The sequence below is a fragment of the Haliotis asinina genome, chromosome 4, assembly GCF_037392515.1.
Source record: "Haliotis asinina isolate JCU_RB_2024 chromosome 4, JCU_Hal_asi_v2, whole genome shotgun sequence".
NCBI classification, from domain to species: Eukaryota; Metazoa; Mollusca; class Gastropoda; order Lepetellida; family Haliotidae; genus Haliotis; species Haliotis asinina.
In genome coordinates, this window is record NC_090283.1 from 18618039 (window position 1) to 18645059 (window position 27021).

Below are 27021 nucleotides of genomic sequence, written 5' to 3' on the forward strand. Positions count from 1 at the left end.
AGAGTAAAATTTAAGGTGGGTTACAGACATTCTTTTCATCCTTTTCCATAGATATGCTTTTAAGTTTTACCGGGGCTGTCATTTCTTGAGAATAACAACGACTTCTCTAAACGGGCCAACTCGCTACTGCCAATTCACTTCTTGAGCGACAGGCCGGCTGTGTTTGCACAAATGTGTTGTAATTGTCATGGAACCTACACCGTGTACATTAGAAAAATTATATTTAATGAGAGATAATTGAGGATTAATTCTATACTGACAACACATTTATTTTCCGTTGTCAACCACCTTTCGTAACACATCGCACACACCCACAGCTGTCCTGGCTCGCAATCACTTGATCACGTTCACTCGCAAATTCCAAGAAAGCAATTGTACATAGATACCTCATGATATGATGGCGCTGTTTATTGTGTCTCCATTCTGAAACAATCGCCATTTTCCGTAAACTGTTGCGGCAACACACTGCCACTAACAGTGCTGCCTGGCCGCCTCCTCGCCACAGTACGTGTTTCTGACTTACATATACTGAGAGAAAGAAAAAAGGGATCGCATAATATTTCAGATTTTAATCACGTCAATTATACAGACTTGATTTATTGTTTTCAGTTTCAGTAAAGAAAAGCAGCATGGAGTATATCCTCGGTGTGCTCTCAGAACGTCCAGTCAGTGTCATTGCATTTATGTTGGTCGGGGAATTGGTGGGATATTGTATTTCTTTCTGAACCCTCTGAAAAGTGATCGTTGTGCGACATATGCACTCATGCAGCATGGATTTACGTCCTTGAAATTACACGGACACGTAAACCATCTCATATACTAGCTGACGGTGTAAGTTTAATTACAAACACTCAAGCCGTTTGAAAAACTAGTCACTCATAAGTATACCTTCAGACATTCATGTTAGACAGTACTTCTGTTAAAATTTAAGAGGAAGCTAAATTAAAGGGTAATATTTTGCATCATCGCTTTGCTTTTCGTCCTCGCATAACATACTCAATGGGCAAATGCCAGAGGGCTGTCTATATGTTACAATTTGTTTCAAATTTAAAGTAATTAGGGGGTATAAAAGAAAAACCCTCCAACTTTACAGAGTGTTTCTAATCAGAGGTGTAATAATAATTGCCGTTGGTATTTTTTTAAAATTAAATGCTATGCCTGGTTAGACTGGTGCCATTTAGATGGAGTGCATCGTTGAATATCCAAAACACAGGACGGTTGTAAAAGCTATTTCGTCACAGAACATCCGGCAGCTCGGCAATTCTAGCTTGTGTCGCGTCCAAAATATACAGAGTGAATGTCCACGAACATCATATGTCAGGTTTGTTCACAAGCTATCACTTATTTGTAAGCAAATACCACGTATCAATAGTATTTAAAGCAAAAATATATTCCCATCTAAAATAACGTCACACTGGTAAATTTGGCACATCTGGGTGAAAATCCAGTCCATTTGGACACTCAGTTTGGTCATTCAGCTGCTCACTCACAAAATGGGTACCCGAAGATGGGTACTCCGTGGCATGAGGGATAAGTGACCTTGGGCAACCTAATTGTAACCTGGGCAACCACAGACAAGCCAAAGGCTACAAGTTAAGAACTGCCAGTCATTGTTATTTGAGGGAGTATGTCGTGGGAATATCATAAGTGGGTACCTCATTCATGACTTTTTCAAAACGTCCATGCTCCAATGTGTTAATGTCTATATTGTTACACTATCCAACTAAATTATAAATTTATTGGAATTTGAGTGAAAGGAAGCAAATATACTGAGAGTGACTCTTGAACCGTCGAAGACCAAAATCTTCACATTTCAAGACAGAATAGGTCAACTAGTGAGGCCAGGCACTGTGCTTGGCATAGATATTCATACCAGAATTCGTTGAATTTCGATGGTTTACTGTCTATATTGCTACACTATGCAAATAAGTTATGAATTTATTGGAATGTGAATGAAAGGAAGCAAAGATACTGAGAGTACCTTTTCAACCGACGAAGACCCAAATCGTAGTATTTCAAGACAGAGTGGTTCAACTTGAGAGAATGGGCCCTGTGCTTGTCATAGATATTCACACCAGAATTCGTTGCATTTCGATGGTTTACTGTTTATATCGCTACACCATACAAAATAAAATATGAATTTATTTTAATTTGAATGAAAGGAAGCAAAGGTACTGAGAGTAACTTTTCAACAGTCAAATACCAAAATCGTAGCATTTCAAGACAGAATAGGTCAACTTACGAGGCCGGGCACTGTGCTTGGCATAGAGATTCATACCAGAATTCGTTGAATTTAGATGGTTTACTGTTTATATCGCTACACCATACAAAATAAATTATGAATTTATTTCAATTTGAATAAAAGGAAGCAAATATACTAAGAGAGTGACTTTTCAACCGTCGAAGACCAAAATCGTAGCATTTAAAGACAGAATGGGTCAACTTGAGAGAATGGGTACTGTGCTTGTCATAGATTTTCATACCACAATTCATTCAGTTTAGATACTTTACTGTTTATATTACTACACTATGCAAATAAACTCTAGTTTGATTAGAATTTGAATGAAAGAAAGCAAATATACTAAAGGAGACATTTTGGCCATCGATGACCAACATCTTCTTCGCATTTCAAGACAGAATAGGTCAACTTGCGATCAATTTCACTGTGCTTGTCATAGATATTCATAACAGAATTCGTTGAATTTAGATGGTTTACTGTCTATATTGCTACACTATGCAAATAAATTATGAATTTATTTTAATTTGAATAAAAGGAAGCAAATATACTAAGGGAGTGACTTTTCAACCGTCGAAGACCAAAATCGTAGCATTTAAAGACAGAATGGGTCAACTTGAGAGAATGGGCACTGTGCTTGCCATAGATTTTCATACCACAATTCATTCAGTTTAGATACGTTCCTGTTTATATTACTACACTATGCAAATAAACTATAATTTGATTAGAATTTGAATGAAAGGAAGGAAATAAACTAACAGAGACTTTTTGACCATCGAAGACCTAATCGTCACATTTCAAGACAGAATGGGTCAACTTGAGAGGATGGGCACTGTGCTTGTCATATATTTTCATACCAGATTTGATCTAAATTAGATGTGTTAATGTCTATATTGTTACACTATCCAACTAAATTATAAATTTATTGGAATTTGAGTGAACGGAAGCAAATATACTGAGAGTGACTCTTGAACCGTCGAAGACCAAAATCTTCACATTTCAAGACAAAATAGGTCAACTAGTGAGGCCGGGCACTGTGCTTGGCATAGATATTCATACCAGAATTCGTTGAATTTCGATGGTTTACTGTCTATATTGCTACACTATGCAAATAAATTATGAATTTATTGGAATTTGAATGAAAGGAAGCAAAGATACTGAGAGTACCTTTTCAACCGTCGAAGACCCAAATCGTAGCATTTCAAGACAGAATGGTTCAACTTGAGAGAATGGGCCCTGTGCTTGGCATAGATATTCACACCAGAATTCGTTGAATTTCGATGGTTTACTGTTTATATCGCTACACCATACAAAATAAAATATGAATTTATTTTAATTTGAATGAAAGGAAGCAAATATACTAAGAGAGTGACTTTTCAACCGTCGAAGACCAAAATCGTAGCATTTCAAGACAGAATGGGTCAACTTGAGAGAATGGGCACTGTGCTTGCCATAGCTTTTCATACCACAATTCATTCAGTTTAGATACTTTACTGTTTATATTACTACACTATGCAAATAAACTCTAATTTGATTAGAATTTGAATGAAAGGAAGGAAATAAACTAACAGAGACTTTTTGACCATCGAAGACCTAATCGTCACATTTCAAGACAAAATAGGTCAACTTGAGAGGATGGGCACTGTGCTTGTCATATATTTTCATACCAGATTTGATCTAAATTAGATGTGTTAATGTCTATATTGTTACACTATCAAACTAAATTATAAATTTATTGGAATTTGAGTGAAAGGAAGCAAATATACTGAGAGTGACTCTGGAACCGTCGAAGACCAAAATCGTAGCATTTTTAGACATAATAGGTCAACTAGTGAGGCCGGGCACTGTGCTTGGCATAGATATTCATAACAGAATTCGTTGAATTTAGATGGTTTACTGTCTATATTCCTACACAATGCAAATAAATTATGAATTTATTTTAATTTGAATGAAAGGAAGCAAATATACTAAGAGAGTGACTTTTCAACCGTCGAAGACCAAAATCGTAGCATTTCAAGACAGAATGGGTCAACTTGAGAGAATGGGCACTGTGCTTGTCATAGATTTTCATACCACAATTCATTCAGTTTAGATACTTTACTGTTTATATTACTACACTATGCAAATAAACTCTAGTTTGATTAGAATTTGAATGAAAGAAAGCAACTATACTAAGGGAGACATTTTGGCCATCGAGGACCAACATCTTCTTCGCATTTCAAGACAGAATGGGTCAACTTGCGAGACCGGGCACTGTCCTTGTCATAGATATTTATAACAGAATTCGTTGAATTTAGATGGTTTACTGTCTATATTGCTACACTATGCAAATAAATTATGAATTTATTTTAATTTGAATAAAAGGAAGCAAACATACTAAGAGAGTGACTTTTCATCCGTCGAAGACCAAAATCGTAGCATTTAAAGACAGAATGGGTCAACTTGAGAGAATGGGCACTGTGCTTGCCATAGATTTTCATACTAGAATTCATTCAGTTTAGATACTTTACTGTTTATATTACTACACTATGCAAATAAACTCTAATTTGATTAGAATTTGAATGAAAGGAAGGAAATAAACTAACAGAGACTTTTTGACCATCGAAGACCTAATCGTCACATTTCAAGACAGAATGGGTCAACTTGAGAGGATGGGTACTGTGCTTGACAAAGATTTTCACACCAGAATTGATTGAATGTAGATGGGCTACTGTCTATATTTCTACAATATGCAAATGTATTCCAATTCTATTAGAATTTGAATAAATGTTAGGAAATACACTGACAGTGACGTTTTGAGAATCGAAGACCAAAATTGTAGCCCTTTGCTTGTCAAAGATTGCTGAAGGCCTCATCTACCCCGGGTAGACCTTCACGGGTTGATACTCAGATGAATACATACATTGATTAGTATGTACGTGAAGCAGCGGCACTACACAATCATGGATATCTATTTGGAACCGTGTACAAAACTTTGTAAATTGCAGTAAAGTGTATAAGAAGGAATTGCAATCGAACCAATTGACCTACACCAAATAGGAATAACATCAGCAATTGACTGCAATTTACAGCAATTCTACAAACTAGTGGTAGATAGAGTGAGTGTGTTGTCCACTTGATACACTATGTTTTGTCTTTGACGCCCTGCCGTCAGATGTGAGAGGCCAGATGTATTCATGCTTTACAGCAAGTACTAAAACACACACACCAGGGTGCCTGTTTGGGATTCGACCACACAGTCAACCGAATTTCGACAAAATGGCCGAAAATATCTCTTTACAGATGATTTGGAGCCTGCGGATCCGTTGCTGTTGCGCATGTTCAAGTGACCTCCAACAAGATGTGGCACAAATGTCACATGCATTCATGCATTACAGCAAACAATAACGCCCCTTCAATCTTCACTTTAAAGTTTAATAAATATATTTCGATTTGTTTTAAACTGGTAATCAGCTATCTACTTATTCATAACACTAGTGTATGAGACTACAACTCTCTAAATGTCCCAATGCAGTTGACGAGAGTTGGATATTAAGTCACACGGCATTGTTCCAGCCATATAACGACGAGATCAAAGGACAAATGAGTTTTATGTTGAAAATATACATATTGACCACGTCATTGCCTAAAAACAGAAATTCAGAACAGCAAATTCATAAGCAGTGAATTCGTTGTTCCCAGCAGGTAGTAACAAATTTACATTTCAACTTCTCTAAGATAGCTAACCATAAGATGCCCGCTCACTGGGGCTTTCCCAATGCAATCGCAATTGCACATTCAAGTAAATATAGTGAAATGCACCCACTGAATTTAAATTTAAGATCGCGCCATCTATTTATTGCTCATTGCCTCCATTTGTCAGAGTAACAAAACGTGTTACCGTACTACATCAATGACTCAGCGTCAAGTCAAGCCGAGTTATGCCCCTTCCTTTCAGCTTCCGCAGACACCTCGCTGTCACCTCATGGGAACTTGGTGAAAAATCGCTTTCTGTCGCCTGGTTAACATACATTCCATTTTGAATACCAAATCCGTGTTTGATAGTGTGAGTGAGTGATTTGCATTGGTTGTTTACTTAGGCGTATCATTTATGTAAATTATGCGATGAGGGTGAGTGAGTATGGTTTTACGCCGCTTTTAGCAGTATCATGGAACGCAAGAAATGGACACATTGTACCCATGTTGGGAATTGAACCCGGGTCTTCGGCTTGACGAACGAACGCTTTAACCACCAGGCTACCACTACAGCCCCAAACGACAAAGATCGTTAATCAGGACATTTGATTATCAGTATTGTTGAAAATTTATCGCATGATTCTGTATTAGCGGGATTCTTACAAAATATACTTTTTTAAAGCAACGTTGTTCATATGTGTATGCCTCATATGTGTGTTAGAACAGAAACTGATGCTCACATCAGCACACATATACAAGCAGATGGAGTACACCATCATGGATATGTATTTTAAACCTTGTACAAAACTTAAAGTAAATTTCAGTAAAGTGTGTAAGTAGGTATCTGATCTTCTTTCAGTATCGAAGAAAATGTGTAAATTTCAAAAAGACCCGTTCGTGAAAGAAAACGATGGCTATGTAAAAGAAATCTCAGAAAGCTGTGTTTCGTTTTGAGGTGAAAGATATTATATCTACATGAACATACATAGTCACCTAGACAGCGGACGATCAACTAATGGGGTCCTGCGGCGTGAGTAGGGACTGCAGAGTATTTAAACAGCTAGCTATGCCCCCAGTGAGTGAGTGAGTGAGTGAGTGGGTTAGTGACCGTTGGTCCTTTCTGTTACAGAAACGTGCACACATAATCCAAGGCCGAGTGAGTGAGTGTTATTGTCAACCTGGCCAGCCATGTTATTGATAGTCTTCCGTAACAGAAGCTTCAGTCCAATCTTGAATAGAGTGAGTGAGTGAGTGAGTGTGTGCTTTCCCTCGTTTTACCTTATACCAACAATCCGGTGGTCCAGTGAGTGAGTGAGTGAGTGTTTCTGCCAGAGTCAACAATGATGTAGGCGATGGTCTATAACAGAACCTTGTTCAAACAATCCAGGGGTTGATATAATGAGTGGATGCTTTTTAACTTATCACTAAGATTGCATGTGCTGTAAGAGTTTATGGATCAAACCAGGTATCAGTCGCTATCTTTCTTCTGTCGTGTAAACCGCCGTCATGGTGTAATGGTGTAATGGTTAGAGTGTCCGTTTGGCGAATGAAAGTTCGCGGTGTTTTATCCACGGCCACGTCCTACCAAAACACCTTAAAATATGGTTCCTGCCTGGTGAGCACTACTTTTCCACAGGATCAAAGTTCATCTTTTATAGAAATATTCAAAATGTTATCTGAACATGGAGGTAAGTACACACAAAAGAACTGAAATCACATTTTTACTTTGATCTGGAGACTAAATATACGTAAAACCTCTATGAAAAAAGTGTTTAGACAAAACTAGGCATATATAAACTACATTTATGGTCAATCCATACTTTCTACGAATATGGACCCAGAGCAGAATTTTCTGCTGTCATTCATGTGTTTATATGGCATCAGAAGATAGCACAAATCGCTTGCCGGCTGGCCGTAGCAAGTACATTTCATGTTGGGTTTGTAGTTTCAAGCTTGTATGAATTCTTACGTCCTGCAGTAAGTTTTTAACCGTTGGTTCTTATTGCGTATTTTTAAATGAGTTCTCGGATGATTACACGATGCCATTTAGAAAGTTTAGTCAGGGGGAGGAGCTTCTAAAATCTGTAGGTCCTCGCAGTTACTGGTCAGTTTTTATTTTATTTTAAATATTGCTGCTTCCTTTTCACACAGTGGATTCGAGGTTCTGTCTATATGGGTCGTTAGGAGGAATATACACTGCAAAAGTAATATTATAATTGGCAGTATATAAAACGTTTACAAATAATATGTTGCGAACACGTTTCCGTTACACCGTGCGAACAGTTATTCAATCGAACAATTTCAGCCAGCTTTGTTAATGTTACTGTAGTTTCTGTATCTTTTTCCTAACCCTAATACCGAACTCCCCAACACACATACACACACGCACACACACACATGCCCGTCGATCCTCACCTTAACCTTAAATACACAAATTTATCGTGCGTTTCAGATTAAGTATTTCTGCATTTTATTTAAACTAGAACATAAGACTAGAGCTTGCAAAATTTCCCAAGCAAGACAGCTTAATGACACATACAGGGTAATCATCACTTATCTTAAGTGTTACCGCCACACAAAAATGGTTCAATTTGAAGCATGGCGGAGTTATACCCCTTTGTTTGTCCGTGTTTTACACCTCTCTCTCGTGTTTTCATGGCAGAACATGACAAAAACTCAGTGTTGTTTAGGGGTTTTCTTTCTTTTCATTTCAAATATGTCAGCTTTAAATCTGTTTGATAGATCATCACTCTGTTTAAATTACATTAAGCTTTCAAATAAACATGCATACGTTCCGGAAATGAAAAAAAATAATAAAAGTGACTTTGATCTTATGGACATAAAGTGGAGTATACAGTCAATATGGCATAGGCAAATCTAGATGAAAGAAAACTACATTCATGGATTCCAAATAATTCCTGTCAATAATGACAGCACGTTCTGATTATTGATAGTAATCACAAAGACTATTAGCGAAAGCAAATTAGCATTTGAATGGACGAAATGGCCGAAATATTTCTTTGCCTATGGTTTGAAATCTGTGGACACGTTGATTATACAGGATACGAACTTGAGAAACGTGCTGGTACCATCCAACCAGATGTGGCACAAATATCATATGTATTCATGAATTACAGCAACCACTAACCCTTTCAGTCTTTAAAATCAGACTCCATGTGTCTTGATACTGGTCATGCTGAGAGTTGGCCCTCTCAGTGTGCGCCAAATCTGGGAGTAATTCTTGATTCCACAATGTCCATGGCCGCCCATATTGTTTCTGTAAGCAAAGCTTCCCACTACAGCATTTTCAACATCAGCAGAAAAGGCAACTATCTTGACTTTCAAACCTCCAAAACGTCTATGCACTCCCTAGTAACTTGCAACTCATTGTACGCCAACACGTCATCCAAATCTATTCAGAAACTTCGAATAACTGAAAACTCAGCGACCCCATGTACCCCCGTCGTTCCTGCTGTGACCATATCTCTCCTGTGTTCCAGTCACTTCACTGGCGTTCCATGTCAAGAAACACCTTCAAACTCCTCACCCTCACTCACGACTGTCTCCACAATAAAACTTTCTATCCTATCTCAAAGATCCTATCCTATTTCTATCCTGTCTCCCCCTGCCTCAGACAGGTTCATTTATGTATTGCTGAATGGTTTTCATTTGTCAAAATAACAAAACACGTCAGCGCTCAACACAAATGACAGTGTTTTAAGCTAAGCGGAGTTACGCCCCTTTCTTTGTGCTTCTCGGTCGTCTTTTGAGAACTTAGTGAAAACTCGCTAGTCAAGATCCTTTTCATTTCGAACACCAAACCTGTGCTTGATAGTGTTAGTGAATGAGTGTGTGATGTATTTGTTTAACAAGGGCCTGTCTTTAGTATCATTCATGTGTTTTATGCAATGCTTGTGAATAGGTGTTGTTTTACACCACGTTTAGCAATATTCCAGCAACATGACGGCAGGGGACACCAGCGATGGACTTCACACAGCGATGGATTTCTTTGGCGCGACGAGCAAATGCTTTAACGAGCGAATGCTTTAACCACTAGACTATCCCACCGCCCCAATTTATGCGATGCCATGTGGTCAGTGAGTAAGCTTTCATCTACACCAATGATCACCTGCAGCTCAATCTAGCTTCGACAAACCACTGGCTCATAGTGCAAGCGACTAAATGACTTGTCCACTTCTTGACATGATCATCTATATTTGGCCCGGTTCATATTTTATCTATGATACCCCGATGTTAATAAGCGGCCTCTTATCTCCCCCAAACTGCACTTGTATTCGTCATTAAATCTAGCTTCGACATACCATTGGTTGTTACAATAAACGAGTGAGTTATACACTTATTAATAATTTGACTTTAGTAAGGTTTATATGTCATCTGTCATAGCCTGTTCTCAATAATAGGCCTTCTACAATAATATCGGTAATTAAATCTGGCTTCAACAAACCAGCTGTTGAGTTAGTAAGTGATCATTCTTACTGTATGATAAGAGTCCCTCCTGAAGCTGTCAAAAGCTAAAATGTTGTTGATGCTTAAACATTTCTCGTGTTTATTTTTTTTTACTAATGGCGTAGTCCTCATATCGTGGCAAGATGGTATATAATTTTAGCAATACCAAAGCCTGTGAAAGTAAAGTAAAGTATCATTTCGACATAAATAAAATAGATGTATTAACTGTAATATGCAGATAGGTAATTAGTTTCTTTTCAATTACAATAGTTTTCATTACATACATGCACTCTCTAGAGAGATACCCACATATCAGTGTAAACGCCTCAAAACATTGTTCTATGTTTATGTTTAAGCATAACAATGTACTACAAGCAACAGTGACAGCAGACAGACAGACAGACAGACAGACAGACAGACAGATAGATAGATAGATAGACTTGAACAACCATTTATAAAGTCTGTCTGACCAGCATGTGCAGGTTCTTCAGAGGAATATACGTAAATCATTTCATTGGTCTGTGAATCATACATTAGACATCGATAAGTGTAATGTGTCGGGGTAATGGTTTAAGCTGTCGTCCATGAAGACCATTCTCTGTCCGCTCGATTTCACTGCTACTTCTCCTGAAATAGCTATCTATAAACGTGACATATGTTGTCAAACTCTGTGCACTGCATTATAAAAACCTGAATCCACATAACGATGTAAGGAGCTATAACATATTCATTGACACAGATGAAGAGTGCGGCTAAACGAGTTTCACAGCAATGACAGAAACCCGGTGTGGAGAGGACTTAAGTGCAAAATTTCAACATCAAGGAGTAACAACATCATCTTCTTCTTCTTCGACAAACCTGTGGTTGATAGTGTGAAAGAGATGTCAGTGATTAAGGGTTTTATCTTCATTAAGGTTGACGTTCATTCAAGATACCCCGGGACAATAAGTGGAATAATTTAGTTAATGCAATCTCGTTTCGCTAAACCAGTGATTGCTAGTGGAGTTGAGTTTCTACAGACAAACCTGGTTAATGGAAATGTTGAATTACAAATCAGTAGCTGATAGTGTCTCTGAGCTTGTATAATTTAGTGGCTGATAGTGTGACAGACCTTCCACAAATCAGTCCTTAATAGAATTAGTTTCTACAAAGCAGTGGTTGATAGTGTCATTGAGCTTGTATAATCTGGTGGCTGATAGTGTGACAGACCTTCCACAAATTTGTGGTTGATAGAACGAGTGAGCTTTTACAAACCAGTGGTTGATAGTATGACTGAGCGTGTATACACCAGCTACCAATGACGTCACACACTGTTGCACATTATATACATTGTATCGTGGCCACTGGATACTCTCTGCCGATGTGACGTTAAATATTAACTCACTCACTGAAAGTGTAACTCAAACTGTGGATGAATACATGAAGAATACAATGGGGTCATAGAGCGCTCTTTGGTGCAGCTCTCCCCGAGGTAAAGACTGTCCCTTTGACATACATCGTATTATGATCACTGCAATATTGGAGTTTCAACTGACAGTCACAATATCGTATATAATTCAGGTAGGTCTCTCTCTCTCTCTCTCTCTCTCTCTCTCTCTCTCTCTCTCTCCTGGGATCAAACCAGGGGTTGATAGAATGACTGAGCTTCGACAAACCCCTGGTCGATAGTGTGACTGAGCTTCCACAAGTCATAGAGCGAGTGAGCTTTTACAAACCAGTGGTTGATGGTGTGACTGATCTTGTGTACACCAGTGGTTGATAGTGACTGAGATACGTTAAACAGTGGTTGATGCAGTGGTTGAACTTTAATAAAGCGTGCTATGTTCATAGGCAACAGATGCCCCAAACACAAAGATCTATAGTATTATCATTTTGAAAACATGGACATATTTTTGAATGTGAAGAATATACTTTTAATATTATTATATTATTTCAACTGGTGCTGGCTGACAAGTCATTTCTTTGTGAATGTAACACTGAAACAAGTTGTTGCATAGTGATTGTTAGATTATAAACATGTATTAATATAAGAGGTGAATAAACCCCGTAGCGCACTGGCTCGGAAGACTGAATGGCCGTTTTGCTACCAATGACGTCACACACTGTTGCACATTATATACATTGTATCGTGGCCACTGGATACTCTCTGCCGATGTGACGTTAAATATTAACTCACTCACTGAAAGTGTAACTCAAAATGTGGATGAATACATGAAGAATACAATGGGGTCAGAGCGCTCTTTGGTGCAGCTCTCCCCGAGGTAAAGACTGTGCCTTTGGCCTAGTGTATAGAAATAAATGGTCTTCAAGAGGAACTTCGCTGGTTCCATCCTCACCTGTCCTACCAATTTACTTTGAAAAGTCATGTTTGACATATCTACACTGCGACATATCAGAGACACCAGTTACATAAAGGATCTTCCCTGTGACGGAATAGATGCAGCTTGGCATCCTGACCTTGACCGAGAGTAAAGTACCCGTCTCAATTGGTGTTCCAAGCAACAACTTCCCCATGGTTGTCGGAGCGGTATGCAACCTCTTCACCGGGGCTTTGGAGAGCCTTCCAGACATCCCCATCGGGCATCTGCCAGTGGAAGATCTGATTCATCGTCTTGATCAATATATCCTGACCATTGGGTGATATGTCTGCAGCCACAGGCCCATGGTTGTTGGTATGTAGCGGCAAAGTAAACACAGATGATAGAGTGACAGTATGGTTTCGATCCCATCCATTGCTATACAGCTTGGCTAGTTTGTTGCTTGAACCTACTGAATCGGATATAATGTAGACATCGCCGTTCTTGTCCACTGCCAATGCCTTTGATGAAGTTTCGCTCCAGCTGAAAACAATGAACAGATCAAATGCCAAGTAAAAACACTTCGAAACCGAGGGTTTTACGCGACATATATCGTCAGTGTTAAAGAATACATAGTCTAGTCCTATCATCAGATACATCTTCCATTTAGTGAAGGGGTCATGCACTAACAAGCCAACATACATTATTGTTTGAAGCTGCCGATCTTGTATCAGAACCTCAGGTGATATGAATGTCAAAAATGGGAATATATATGGCCGTACGTTAACAAGGCTGTTTTCAATATTAGTATTAAAATCGATTTATTTTTTATAAATTTTAGTATTAAAATCGAATTTGGTCTTAAAGTTATGATTAAAGCGTGACTACGATAATATCAAATCGATAATACCCCAAACATGATTTCATCATGGCAATGTTGTGGTATACAGAAGATTGTCCTCTTACATGAAATGCTGACTGACCTGGATCATATACACGGCATTCCTGGTGTGTGCTATGTAAATACATGTCCCCAAACCAGGACAAGGTCCTACTGCAATGTCATCCCAGCCCCTTACAGACACGTTCTGGACGTGAAGAGTGGCAACCACTGACGCTGTCCATTCGTCTACAATGAATATACTGACGGAATGGCTACTGATGGCGTACAGGTACCCGTAATGTTTCCGACTGGCAGCCAGGCCTGACGCCATGAGCAGGTCTTGTGAGGAATCGATGGGTCCGATTTCTAGAAACTCGTTGTAATAGTTAGAAACTGGAGCTTGGGTACTTGTATAAGCAGATGTCTGAGGAGTGGTCGTACTAGTTGACAAAGTTGTTTTAGGTTTAGGAGTTGTGTAGCTTGAATGTTTTCGTTTATAGAAGTGAAGTGCCTGTTGGGTGTCTTGAGCAACTGTGTAATACCCGGAATTATCCCATTTCCAGGCTACAGACTCCCCGTGGTATTCATACACAGAAGGCACACCAACACCAGGATGTTGAAGGGCATTAGTGACTGACTTATCAGGCAGGTCCCAGTAGTAGATATGGTGTAGAGTCTTTATCAGCATGCCTGTGCCACTGGGTGAGATATCTGCTGCAAGCGGGCCTGCATTTGGGGACGTGAAGGGCAGGGCCTGTGTTGAAAGGACATCGACGGTTTTTCCAGCATTCCAACCCTTTGCAGGTAGTTTTGCCACGGAAGCAGGGTGTCCTTCATTTTCTAAGAACAGAAACACATCTCCTGAAGAGTCCACCATCAAAGCCACGGATTTCATCCCATTATTCCTGAAAAATTACGAAATTTAGGAATAAAACAAAGTACTCTTCATATGGGGTCAGTAAGAGTTGAAATACTAAATCCGCATGTATAAAGGGATTGGTTCATTCGTTTTATATAACCCAGACCTCACTACGCCGCTCTGCAACTATTGTGTTCATTCATAGCAAATAACATTTACGAGATAAGTCCTTTTTAAGCTTGAACAAGCTCGTCACACACATGTTATTTATTGCGCTGGCTATATTAGTTTGGCATATATCTCCTAATGCCGTTATTCATGTGTGCGCCATATGCAACGTATCCAAGCGTCTGTTATTAATATAATGTAAATCTTGAGGGTGATTACGTGAATTGTGTTAAGAATACCATGATTACTGGACTTGTATTTATGAGCACTGTTTCCATTTTCATACACTGCTTTGCTTTAAGCTTCGACATATCTCAGTTAAAGGCTATTGCTAAATGATATTTGAGGTATAAATATTAGAACAAGTGTTCACAACAAGTATTTCGGAACTTGATGCGAAAAACCCATTAAGTCAAAATGTATGCTGGAGCTGGAAGATTGGACAGGTATACGTTTACTTATAGTTGAGTGTACCAGTCACTGTCACATCTTGGGATTTCATGTCTGCAGGTTCCTGGACAGTGTACACTGTGCTCTCAGCATGCTGTCTTGCTCCTGTGCCCACCACGAAAATACACGTCCCAGAACCACGTGGACAGGCCCCGACAGCAATATCTTCCCAGTCAAACTCATGACTGTTCTAACAGCCTTAGGCCTGAATCAGCTAATTCAATGCCTTATCATTGGTATCCATGTTTTTTACGTAACAGGATTTGAAAAGCTATTTGGTAATAATTCTCAGAGAATTGATTGTTTATTATAGCTCATAGACATTCACAGCAGACCGAGAATAATAAAACAAAATGAATCTTCTCTTCTGTACCTCCACTTAAAAGACTCCTTACAAGCCATTATCACACAACCCAATTCCGCTAGCACAGTTGCAAATGCTCAACTCACTAGACGAAATTTGTGCCAGTTGTTTATAGAATACCACTCAAACTTTGATTTGATTTGATCATTATTCAGTATATAATGTGAATATGTCATAAAATTGTGATTTATCAAATAGACAAATTGATATTAATGTCAGAATAAATCAAAGAAGCAGTACCAACTGTTTGGGCTGTATCTTCATCGATTATGTAAATTTTGTTAGTCCCCAAATTGCCATTAATGGCGTAGAGGTAACCGGGAGGCAGACCACTGGCGGGTGATATGTGTCCAGCTGTCACATGGCAAGGCACATGTCACTTCACCCAGGAACCCACTCACCGTCGGTCACACACGCAAACACACACGCACACGCACACGCACACGCACACACACTTTGCTTGTTTACCCTAACCCAGGTAGTAACAGTAACTGTTAGGCTATCTGTTGTCTCAGAGGTCAGTGTTTGGAAAATAGGTTTACCTTGCAAAGAATGCCTCGAGGACAGCAGAACAGAAATCAAGGTAAAACTCCACATGCTGTCTCCTGTCAACCTTTTGCCAGGTTTATTTGAGTACTGTGCCGTGAAGTCCTGACTCCTAGGTTGTTATTGTAAACGGTTTAGAAAGACTGACCTACATATATGTGTGTATCTTGCAGGTGTTAGTGCACTCGTTATCTTGAAACTCAGGGGCAGATATGGTAAACGAACGAAATGGCGTGTCATTCGTCTGTGTTTAGTAGGTTTCTGTGAATCCATTTCAGTATGTGTATGGTAAGGTAGATATAGTATAACTTTTTTGACCATATTGCGTCAAACACCAGTTCATATGATGGGATGATCGATGTTAATCTTATGATCAATTCCAAAACTACACGTCCAAGGTAATATTTGTCTCAAAATGTGGTATATTGAAACCCACTTTTCATCAACGCTTAAAAGGTACTGTAAGTCCCCAAGATACCTTGTCTGGTGATCCACCTTCTGTTGTTGGCGTTCCATAGTCAGTATTTGTCTTGCATTGTCCAAATAGTGATATTAGTTTGAACTTTCCCCACTAGTTCTATTTCAAATTGTGATATTCTAGTTGTTTTACTGTCCTTCGTCGACAGGTTTTTATACATATTGTCCTCTTCTTTGTTAACTGATCTGGTCGCGATATGGCTGCAACATTGCCGATATCGTTCAATAGTAACTCACTCACTCATCAACGCTTACGGCTTGATGAACATGTTTCCTGTGGGACAAGAAGTGTAAATATATGCTTTCCTAAAACCTGCTTGCTTAAGGTTAAATGCAACAGATAGGTTCAATTAGGCTGACTAAACAATTACATATCGTAAAGACAACATGGTAGATGGAGGTTACTTATAACGTCAAAACAACCATGACCATTGAGAATATTTCGTCAGTTTATATTTGATGTTGAGGTGATTCTCACGAACACACTGACAAGATGACTAGGCCGACTGGGTTTTTGGACGCGTTGACAGGAACGTGTTGAAAGCCATCAGCGTCAATTAGGTCAATGTTGTCAATCCACCCATTCCCTTAAAGAGAACCAGTTGATCAAATTTGTGATTTAATGAATATCAAACTAAAATGCACAATCATGATAAACATGTGACAGTATGCAAATGTAAAGCTTTATTGTTTATTTTCTGAACACGGCCAAGGTGTCTAGTTTTCCCCAAAAGGTCATAAAGACTTCATGCATGTTCATGACACTGATTTGGAAAATGTAAGTGTAATATATTTCCGTATGTTATATAGTATAGTGGCAACTATATACCGAAAGACACACTTCCTAAATAGATGGTTTATACATGTATCTGTCTCCTGATGCTATATGAAACAATCCCGGTGTTGTAATTTGTGTACGAAAGTAAGTAAGACTAAACGTATAAACCTTAAATACTTTGCAGGACTATGCTTTGCTCATTCATTATTTGGAAATAGATCTGAAAAGACCGTACAAAGAACACAAGGAACTTGTCATTGCCATGTTCCTTAAGTATCAGCTGCCTATCAAAGACTGGTCTCAAATCCGTTCACCCATTTCGGAAGCGTAATGTTACACAGTCACTGTAAATTTCCATTAATGACGCGTAGCATTTAAATGCTAATGCTAATGCTAATGCTCAATGTTCCATCATATAATTACTATACATGGAGATATCACATTTCCATGCTCTTTGCACTTTTTTCATGAATATTTTGTAAGTGATAGATAGAACCGGTAGTTTCGACCCATAATGCTGTCATTCCACACTTCCTAAATAGATGGTTTATACATGTATCTGTCTCCTGATGCTATAAGAAACAATCCCGGTCTGGAACACGATGTGTGAGTTCAATATTTCCAGTCTAAAGTTTGTCACCTGTCAAAGACATGGTAGTAAAAGTGCTAGCTTATTGTCCCACCTCAAGGGATAAACCTGAACTTCCAAGACCTGGGTTCGATTACCTACATGGGTACACTGTCTGAAGTCGTGACGTGATATTGCTGGAATATTGCTAAAAGCAGTGTAAAACCATACTCACTCACCCGCATTGCATAAAAGACATAAATGATACTGAAGACAGACCCTTGATAAACAAATAAATCACTCACTGATTCACCTTCACTATCAACCATAAGTTTGGTATTCGAAATGAAAAAGATCCTGACTAGGTGGCAGAAAGCGAGTTTTTACCAAGTTTTCAAAAGACGACTGAGAAGCACGAAGAAAGGGGCATAACTCCGCTTAGCTTAACACAGAGCCATTTGTGTTGAGCAGTGACGCGTTTTGTTTTTTGGATTTACATTCAGTGGGTGCATTTCACTGCTTTTATCTGAATGTATAATCGTGCTTGCATTGGGAAATGTGGACTTCTAGTCTTATCCTCTTCCACAGTCTTCTCCATACCGAGTTTCTCTCGCTGCTGTGAAACTCGTTTATCCGCACTTTACATCTGTGTCAATGAATATGTTATAGCTCCTTACATTGACAACGTATGCCATGTTTATTGGTAGTTATTTCTGAAGAAGTAACAATGATTACGAACGGACTGAAGAAAGAAGAAATGGTCTTCATGGGCGACAGCTTAAACCGGTCTTCCACACTTCACACTTATCGATGTCTAATGTATGATTCACAGACCATATTGCTCTGAATAATCTCCACATGCTGGTCAGACAGACTTTACGGATGGTTGTTCAAGTCTGTCTGTCTGTCAGTCTGTCTGTCGGTCGACTGTCATTGCTATTTGTAGTACATTGAAAGGCTTTGACATTACACCATGTTTCCACGATTTGAGAACTACGCCATTAGCACCACAGCATGAGAAATATTGATGCATTTAATCAACAACAAATTAGTTTGTAAAAGTTCAACAGGGACTATTACCATACAGTTAGAATCATTAATAAGTGTACAAATCACTGACGCACTCACACTATCGACCACTGGTTTGTCGAGGCAAGATTTAATTACCGATATTATTGTACTCTGCGGGAGATGGAAGGCCTTTTACTGAAAGCAGAGTGTGATAGATAGAATGTAAACCTTACTCAAGGAAGAATTCTTAAAAGGTGTACAACTCACTCCCTCACTCACTCACCCTCTCACTCACCCCCTCACTCTGTCATCGATTGGTTTGTCTAAGCTAGATTTAGTTACCAGTACTAATGCAGTTGGAGAAGTATACAAGGTCAGTTATTGATCACAGGTATCATAGATAAAGTATTAACCTCACCAAACATAGACTATCTAGTAAGTGAACAAAAGACTTACTGGCTTGCACTATCAACCACTGGTTTGTCTAAGCTAGATTTAGTTACCAGTACTAATGCAGTTGGAGAAGTATACAAGGTCAGTTATTGATCACAGGTATCATAGATAAAGTATTAACCTCACCAAACATAGACTATCTAGTAAGTGAACAAAAGACTTACTGGCTTGCACTATCAACCACTGGTTTGTCGAAGCTAGATTTAGTTACCAGTACTAGTGCAGTTGGAGAAGTATACAAGGTCAGTTATTGATCACAGGTATCATAGATAAAGTATTAACCTCACCAAACATAGACTATCTAGTAAGTGAACAAAAGACTTACTGGCTTGCACTATCAACCACTGGTTTGTCGAAGCTAGATTTAGTTACCAGTACTAGTGCAGTTGGAGAAGTATACAAGGTCAGTTATTGATCACAGGTATCATAGATAAAGTATTAACCTCACCAAACATAGACTATCTAGTAAGTGAACAAAAGACTTACTGGCTTGCACTATCAACCACTGGTTTGTCGAAGCTAGATTTAGTTACCAGTACTAGTGCAGTTGGAGAAGTATACAAGGTCAGTTATTGATCACAGGTATCATAGATAAAGTATTAACCTCACCAAACATAGACTATCTAGTAAGTGAACAAAAGACTTACTGGCTTGCACTATCAACCACTGGTTTGTCTAAGCTAGATTTAGTTACCAGTACTAATGCAGTTGGAGAAGTATACAAGGTCAGTTATTGATCACAGGTATCATAGATAAAGTATTAACCTCACCAAACATAGACTATCTAGTAAGTGAACAAAAGACTTACTGGCTTGCACTATCAACCACTGGTTTGTCTAAGCTAGATTTAGTTACCAGTACTAATGCAGTTGGAGAAGTATACAAGGTCAGTTATTGATCACAGGTATCATAGATAAAGTATTAACCTCACCAAACATAGACTATCTAGTAAGTGAACAAAAGACTTACTGGCTTGCACTATCAACCACTGGTTTGTCTAAGCTAGATTTAGTTACCAGTACTAATGCAGTTGGAGAAGTATACAAGGTCAGTTATTGATCACAGGTATCATAGATAAAGTATTAACCTCACCAAACATAGACTATCTAGTAAGTGAACAAAAGACTTACTGGCTTGCACTATCAACCACTGGTTTGTCGAAGCTAGATTTAGTTACCAGTACTAGTGCAGTTGGAGAAGTATACAAGGTCAGTTATTGATCACAGGTATCATAGATAAAGTATTAACCTCACCAAACATAGACTATCTAGTAAGTGAACAAAAGACTTACTGGCTTGCACTATCAACCACTGGTTTGTCGAAGCTAGATTTAGTTACCAGTACTAGTGCAGTTGGAGAAGTATACAAGGTCAGTTATTGATCACAGGTATCATAGATAAAGTATTAACCTCACCAAACATAGACTATCTAGTAAGTGAACAAAAGACTTACTGGCTTGCACTATCAACCACTGGTTTGTCGAAGCTAGATTTAGTTACCAGTACTAGTGCAGTTGGAGAAGTATACAAGGTCAGTTATTGATCACAGGTATCATAGATAAAGTATTAACCTCACCAAACATAGACTATCTAGTAAGTGAACAAAAGACTTACTGGCTTGCACTATCAACCACTGGTTTGTCGAAGCTAGATTTAGTTACCAGTACTAGTGCAGTTGGAGAAGTATACAAGGTCAGTTATTGATCACAGGTATCATAGATAAAGTATTAACCTCACCAAACATAGACTATCTAGTAAGTGAACAAAAGACTTACTGGCTTGCACTATCAACCACTGGTTTGTCGAAGCTAGATTTAGTTACCAGTACTAGTGCAGTTGGAGAAGTATACAAGGTCAGTTATTGATCACAGGTATCATAGATAAAGTATTAACCTCACCAAACATAGACTATCTAGTAAGTGAACAAAAGACTTACTGGCTTGCACTATCAACCACTGGTTTGTCGAAGCTAGATTTAGTTACCAGTACTAATGCAGTTGGAGAAGTATACAAGGTCAGTTATTGATCACAGGTATCATAGATAAAGTATTAACCTCACCAAACATAGACTATCTAGTAAGTGAACAAAAGACTTACTGGCTTGCACTATCAACCACTGGTTTGTCGAAGCTAGATTTAGTTACCAGTACTAATGCAGTTGGAGAAGTATACAAGGTCAGTTATTGATCACAGGTATCATAGATAAAGTATTAACCTCACCAAACATAGACTATCTAGTAAGTGAACAAAAGACTTACTGGCTTGCACTATCAACCACTGGTTTGTCGAAGCTAGATTTAGTTACCAGTACTAGTGCAGTTGGAGAAGTATACAAGGTCAGTTATTGATCACAGGTATCATAGATAAAGTATTAACCTCACCAAACATAGACTATCTAGTAAGTGAACAAAAGACTTACTGGCTTGCACTATCAACCACTGGTTTGTCGAAGCTAGATTTAGTTACCAGTACTAATGCAGTTGGAGAAGTATACAAGGTCAGTTATTGATCACAGGTATCATAGATAAAGTATTAACCTCACCAAACATAGACTATCTAGTAAGTGAACAAAAGACTTACTGGCTTGCACTATCAACCACTGGTTTGTCGAAGCTAGATTTCCGTTACCTACATTACACTTTGAGGTACAAGGTCACTAATGGCGATAGAGAAGCACAAAGTAAGGGGCGTAACTCCATTTAGCTTAACACACTGCCATATGTGTGGGGCGGTAAAACGTTATGTCATTCTGACAAAGGAAACAATGTCGCAAATTGAACGAGTACCCCTCTCTGGGACGTACATTCGGTGGTTGCATTTCACTCTGTTCACTTGAATGTGTAATTGTGCTTGCATTGGGAAATTTAGAAAGTTCTAATCTTATAGCTTTAGTGCTAAGAATAAGTAAATAGCTGATATTCCGACTTTTAAACAAATCGAAATGTATTTATTTAAATTTAAAGTAATAATAATGCATTTGTAAAGCTCCTAATGTCCCAACAGCGCTATTACGATGATTAAACTGGAACCTGTATACATAAAATAGCGAATGATTAGCTACTGGTACACAGAGAGAAATAGGTAAGTCTTAAGATGTGATGCACATGTTTCTCAAGCTCGTATGCGCTATTTCAACGTTTCCGTAGATTTCAGACCATATGTAAAGAGATATTTTCGGCCATTTATATTGACATTTCGTCCATTCTGTGTTTAACCTAGTTGTGGGTGTCTTAGCACATGCTGTAATGCATGAATACATCTCGTATCTATCTATTTACAATGCTGTGCCGGACAATTTGTTTTAACACGTTTGCAATCAGTTGTCATGTTCTCGTACACTGTTGTTTGTAGTGCGTTGTTTATTATGACTAAGGAAGGTTTTTATACGTTCTTTAATTGTCGGAACAATTCAACTGAAAAGAAATTAAACACTGGTATTATTTTTTACAGTGTGGAAATTCCAATTTATGGCCAAATGGTGCCTACCTTCATAACTTCATAACTCACAGACTTCGGTAATGCGGCCCCTATACCATATATCCTAATATCGCCTTTATCATTACTGACTCTGGCAGAAACAGTCACTCACACTTTCGATCACTGGGTTGTTCACATGCGATATAACGAGTGAAAAACTCACTCACTCTATTTAAGACTGGACCGAAGCTTCTGTTACGGAGCACTGCGAATAGCATGGCTGGCCAGGTTGACAATGACACTCACTCACTCACTCGACCTTGGATTGTTTGTGCACGTTTCTGTTACAGAAAGGAGCAACAGTCACTCACTCACTCACTCGGCCTTGGATTATTTGTGCATGTTTCTGTTACAGAAAAGAGCAACAGTCACTCACTCAATCACTGGCTCACTGCCAGAATAGCTAGTTGTTTACATATTTTCTTCGATACTGAAACTCGTATTAATAATATTATGATGTATATTCCACATGTACTTGCGGGTCATCTTAAAAGGTCAGATACCTGCTTACACACTGTACTGTAATGTACTGTAAGTTTTGTACAAGGTTTAAATACACATCCATGATGGTGCACTTCAGCTGCTTGCACATGTGTGTTGATGTGAGCATCAGTTTCTGTTCTAATACACATGTGACATACACACATGAACAACGTTGATGTAAGGAAGTATATTCAGTAACAACGCCGCTAATACATGAATTTTCAACCGTACTGATAATCAAATTTCCTGAGTAACGATCTTTGTCATTTGGAGCTGTAGGGGTAGCCTGGTGGTTAAAGCGTTCGCTTGTCGAGCCGAAGACCCGGGTTCGATTCCCCACATGGGCACAATGTCTCCATTTCCGGCGTCTCCAGCCGTGATACTGCTAAACGCGGCGTAAAACCATACTCACTCACCCTCTTCGCAAGAAAGACATAAATCATATCGACGACCGACTCCTTATTAAACGAACAAATAACTAACTCTCTCACAGTATCAAACACTGGCTTGGTATTCGAAATGGAGTATGCTAACCAGGCCACAGAAAGCGAGTTTTCACTAAGTTCCCAAAAGAAGACAGCGAGGTGTATGCGGAAGCTCAATGTAAGGGGCATAACTCGGCTTAGCTTCACGGAGAGCCATTTATGTCGGACGGTAACACGTTTTGTTATTCTGCCAAATGAAAACAAACATCAATAAACGGTTGCATTTCACTGAATTTACTTGAATGTGCAACTGTATTTGCATTGGGAAAGTCCTCGTGAGTTAGCTACCTGAGGGAAGCTTACCTGTAAAACTGTAACTACCCAACGTGAGAAACAGATTGACTGTTTTTGAATTTGCTGTGCTGCATTTCTGTTCTTAGGCAATAATGTGGTCAATATATGTGTTGCATATTTGTGCCACATGTGGTTGGATGGTGCCAGCACATGCTCAATACCAACGGACCCGCAGTCTCCAGATCATCTGTAAAGAGATATTTTCGGCCATTTCGTCTTCTTCGTATCTGACGACAGGGCGTCAAAGACTAAACATACTGCAACAAGTGGACAACTCACTCACGCTATCAACCACTGGTTTGTGGAAGCTAGATGTAATTGCTGATATTGTTCCTATTGGGTGTAGACACACGGCCACTTCCAGCCTACAAGGTGTGAAAAAGAAAACACAGTTTTATTGAAGTTGGGTCAAGTGGACAAGTCCCTCCTCACTCATTCACTAACTCGGTCTCTACATGAACCACTTTTGTGTGTGGAAGCTTGATTTAATTGCTGATATTGTTCCCATCTCTGGTGACCCACTGTTGGAACACTGCTAAAGGCGACGTAAAATCAGCGACTGACTGACCCATAATTTCTGCAGCAGATGACTTTACATCATACAGTCAGTAATAGTGGGACATGTATAAGCCTGCACATGTAGTGTGAAACATGCAGTTAAACTGCACTGAAATATGAAATATCTCTTTTTACCTCTTTCCGTTACATAAGCCTCCATACAATACAATCATTAATTGCGAAGAACTTTAACAATAATGAAACGGTTGAAAAAGTAGCTGCTTACTCGTTTAGGAAATGTTCATGAAATTATTGATGAAAGAGTGAGATTAAAATTCCAAAGATTTAAAACACAAATTATTCTATAATATTTCAAAATGTTCAGAAGTTGTGAGATCTGCACAAAATATTAGTATGACTTGGCACGTGTACAGAATGTTGTTTTCAAACATGACCAAATTAAATTAGACGTGTACTCACCTGGCATTTCTGGAAAATATCAATAATCTTTAAATTACATGTTTAACAGTTATAGAACATTTAAAATCCTACAAAAGCGTTTTCCTAGGTATTTAACAAAAACTAATTTTCGACCTCAGAAAATGTTTGAAAACCGGGATGTTTATCGCATGAATTGGGAGGAGTACTTCAAAAAGTAATGAGGTTTAAAACAGTGATAAATTGTAAATAAATACGATTGTTGAATTAATGACAAACAGCGACATCTGGAACGCTACGAGAGACCAAGCTAACTATAAAGTTTTGGGCACGGCATCATTTCTGCGCCAGACTAATTCAGATGACCCCAAACTCCGGCGCACCGATGATTTAGCATAACCTATTGTGAGCATATTTTAAAAGACTTCCGCCAGAAAACTTGTAAATGTTAGACGCTGTTTTCTATCCAGCGTGTCAGTATGTGTTGTACAATTTGGCGTTGAAGAACTAATTTTTCTCCTAATCTTCAAATAATATAATATAGACTGAGGGTGATTTTTTAAATGGAGTCAGATTCTGAAAAAGAGTTGTTTTACGCTGAACGTTCGAGCTACCAAGTAACGTGACCATCGCCATACTTGAAAACCGGGGAGTCCACAGTGAGGTGATATCAAGTCTAGCAATTCATTTCACATTTGAAACTCTGGTGAGTGAATCAGGTTTGTTTTACGTCACACACAGCAATATTCAAGCGGTTTGTATAACTGAGTCTGGACCAGACAATGAGCAGTGATCGACAGCATGAACATCGATCTGCGCAACTGGGAACAAACTCAGCGAGCCTTGCCACCGGATACCGTCAATCGCTCCTCCGACAAGCATGGGTTGCTGAACATCAATATTCCAACCTGGACCTTCATAGCTATCAAACTAAGCTACTGTTTACGTTACCAATGTGTAAACAAGGACTTTCCATACAAACTCGTGTAAACAAACTGTAATTTCAGTGGTGCGATATGTTTTCTCACAGAGCCTGTACCTGCTGGTAAGTGGGCAAAATACGTGTTAGTTCCTGTGTGATGCGAGGGTCTCAAGAATTAAATACGTGTATAAAATCATGTTCTCCATGTACACTGGAACAGGATGTGTGAGTTGAATATTTCCAGTCTAAAGTTTGTCACCTGTCAAAGTCGTGAAAGTAGTAAAAGTGCCAGCTTGTTGTTCCACCTCAAGGGATTTACCTGAACGGCCCACAAACGCCTGCAAACAAATAATTTAATGCTTTTACTTCTGAACTCAATTCCACCAGTAGGCATAAGGTGGGAAAACAAACACCCACTCAGTCACTCTATGGAGACTGGACTGAAGATTCTGTTACAGAGTATGTCGACAGTTGGGCTTGTGCGTGCGCTGTCTGGGTGACTGTGTATGCTCATATAGATATAATATCTTTCACCTTAAAACGAAACACACATTTCTCACATGTCTTTTACAAGGTTATTGTTTAGGACAAAAACACTAATACAGACTTATGCGATGTCCTTTCAACCATCCTTATTATCAAATAACCTGATTAATGATCTGTGTTATATTAATCAATGTGTTCATACAAAATATAAGGACCACAGCAGTCAGATTTTTCCAGGTGGGCAAGGTCAAGGTCAGCGTGGGGTAACATCACTTGGATGAAATAATATTATTGAATATTTTTATGTCAGAATGTATTTATCCTGTCCTCTAGATATCCCTCTTTTTGCACCCCTTCCTAGTAAATATAATGAACTTTGACAGTGTGTTAATGTTAGTGCTTTCAACAAGGTTTTAACTTTTAGGACATAAATTCCGCAAAACACTCACTGAGCTGGTCACTGATTATGGTCAGCGTTTCTTTGAGCCATGCAGACATCTTAGACTTGTTGGTTGGTTGATTTCATTGTCATACGTTCATGTAGTACATTGTTCCAGTTTTCGACCCGTGAAGGTCCCGGGGTAGAACAGGCCTTCAGCAACCCAGACTTGCCATAAAGGGTGACTGTGCTTGTCGTTGTGGATCATCAGACATATATTGGTATCCTGTACCGATACGTCAAGGTTTCGTTAGTCAAATATGACAAA

The 27021-nt window shown here is 38.8% G+C and overlaps 1 protein-coding gene across 1 annotated transcript; it reads right to left on the bottom strand.

Annotated features, from left to right (window-relative positions):
* Positions 1–12164: 12164 nt before the first annotated feature.
* LOC137281335 (uncharacterized) lies at positions 12165–16109 on the bottom strand. Its single transcript, XM_067812509.1, has 3 exons — positions 15942–16109; positions 13659–14463; positions 12165–13218 (listed from the first exon to the last, which is right to left on the bottom strand). The coding sequence occupies exons 2-3, from the start codon at positions 14451–14453 to the stop codon at positions 13114–13116; spliced, it is 900 nt and encodes a 299-aa protein (XP_067668610.1). The 5' UTR covers positions 14454–14463; positions 15942–16109; the 3' UTR covers positions 12165–13113.
* Positions 16110–27021: the final 10912 nt, after the last annotated feature.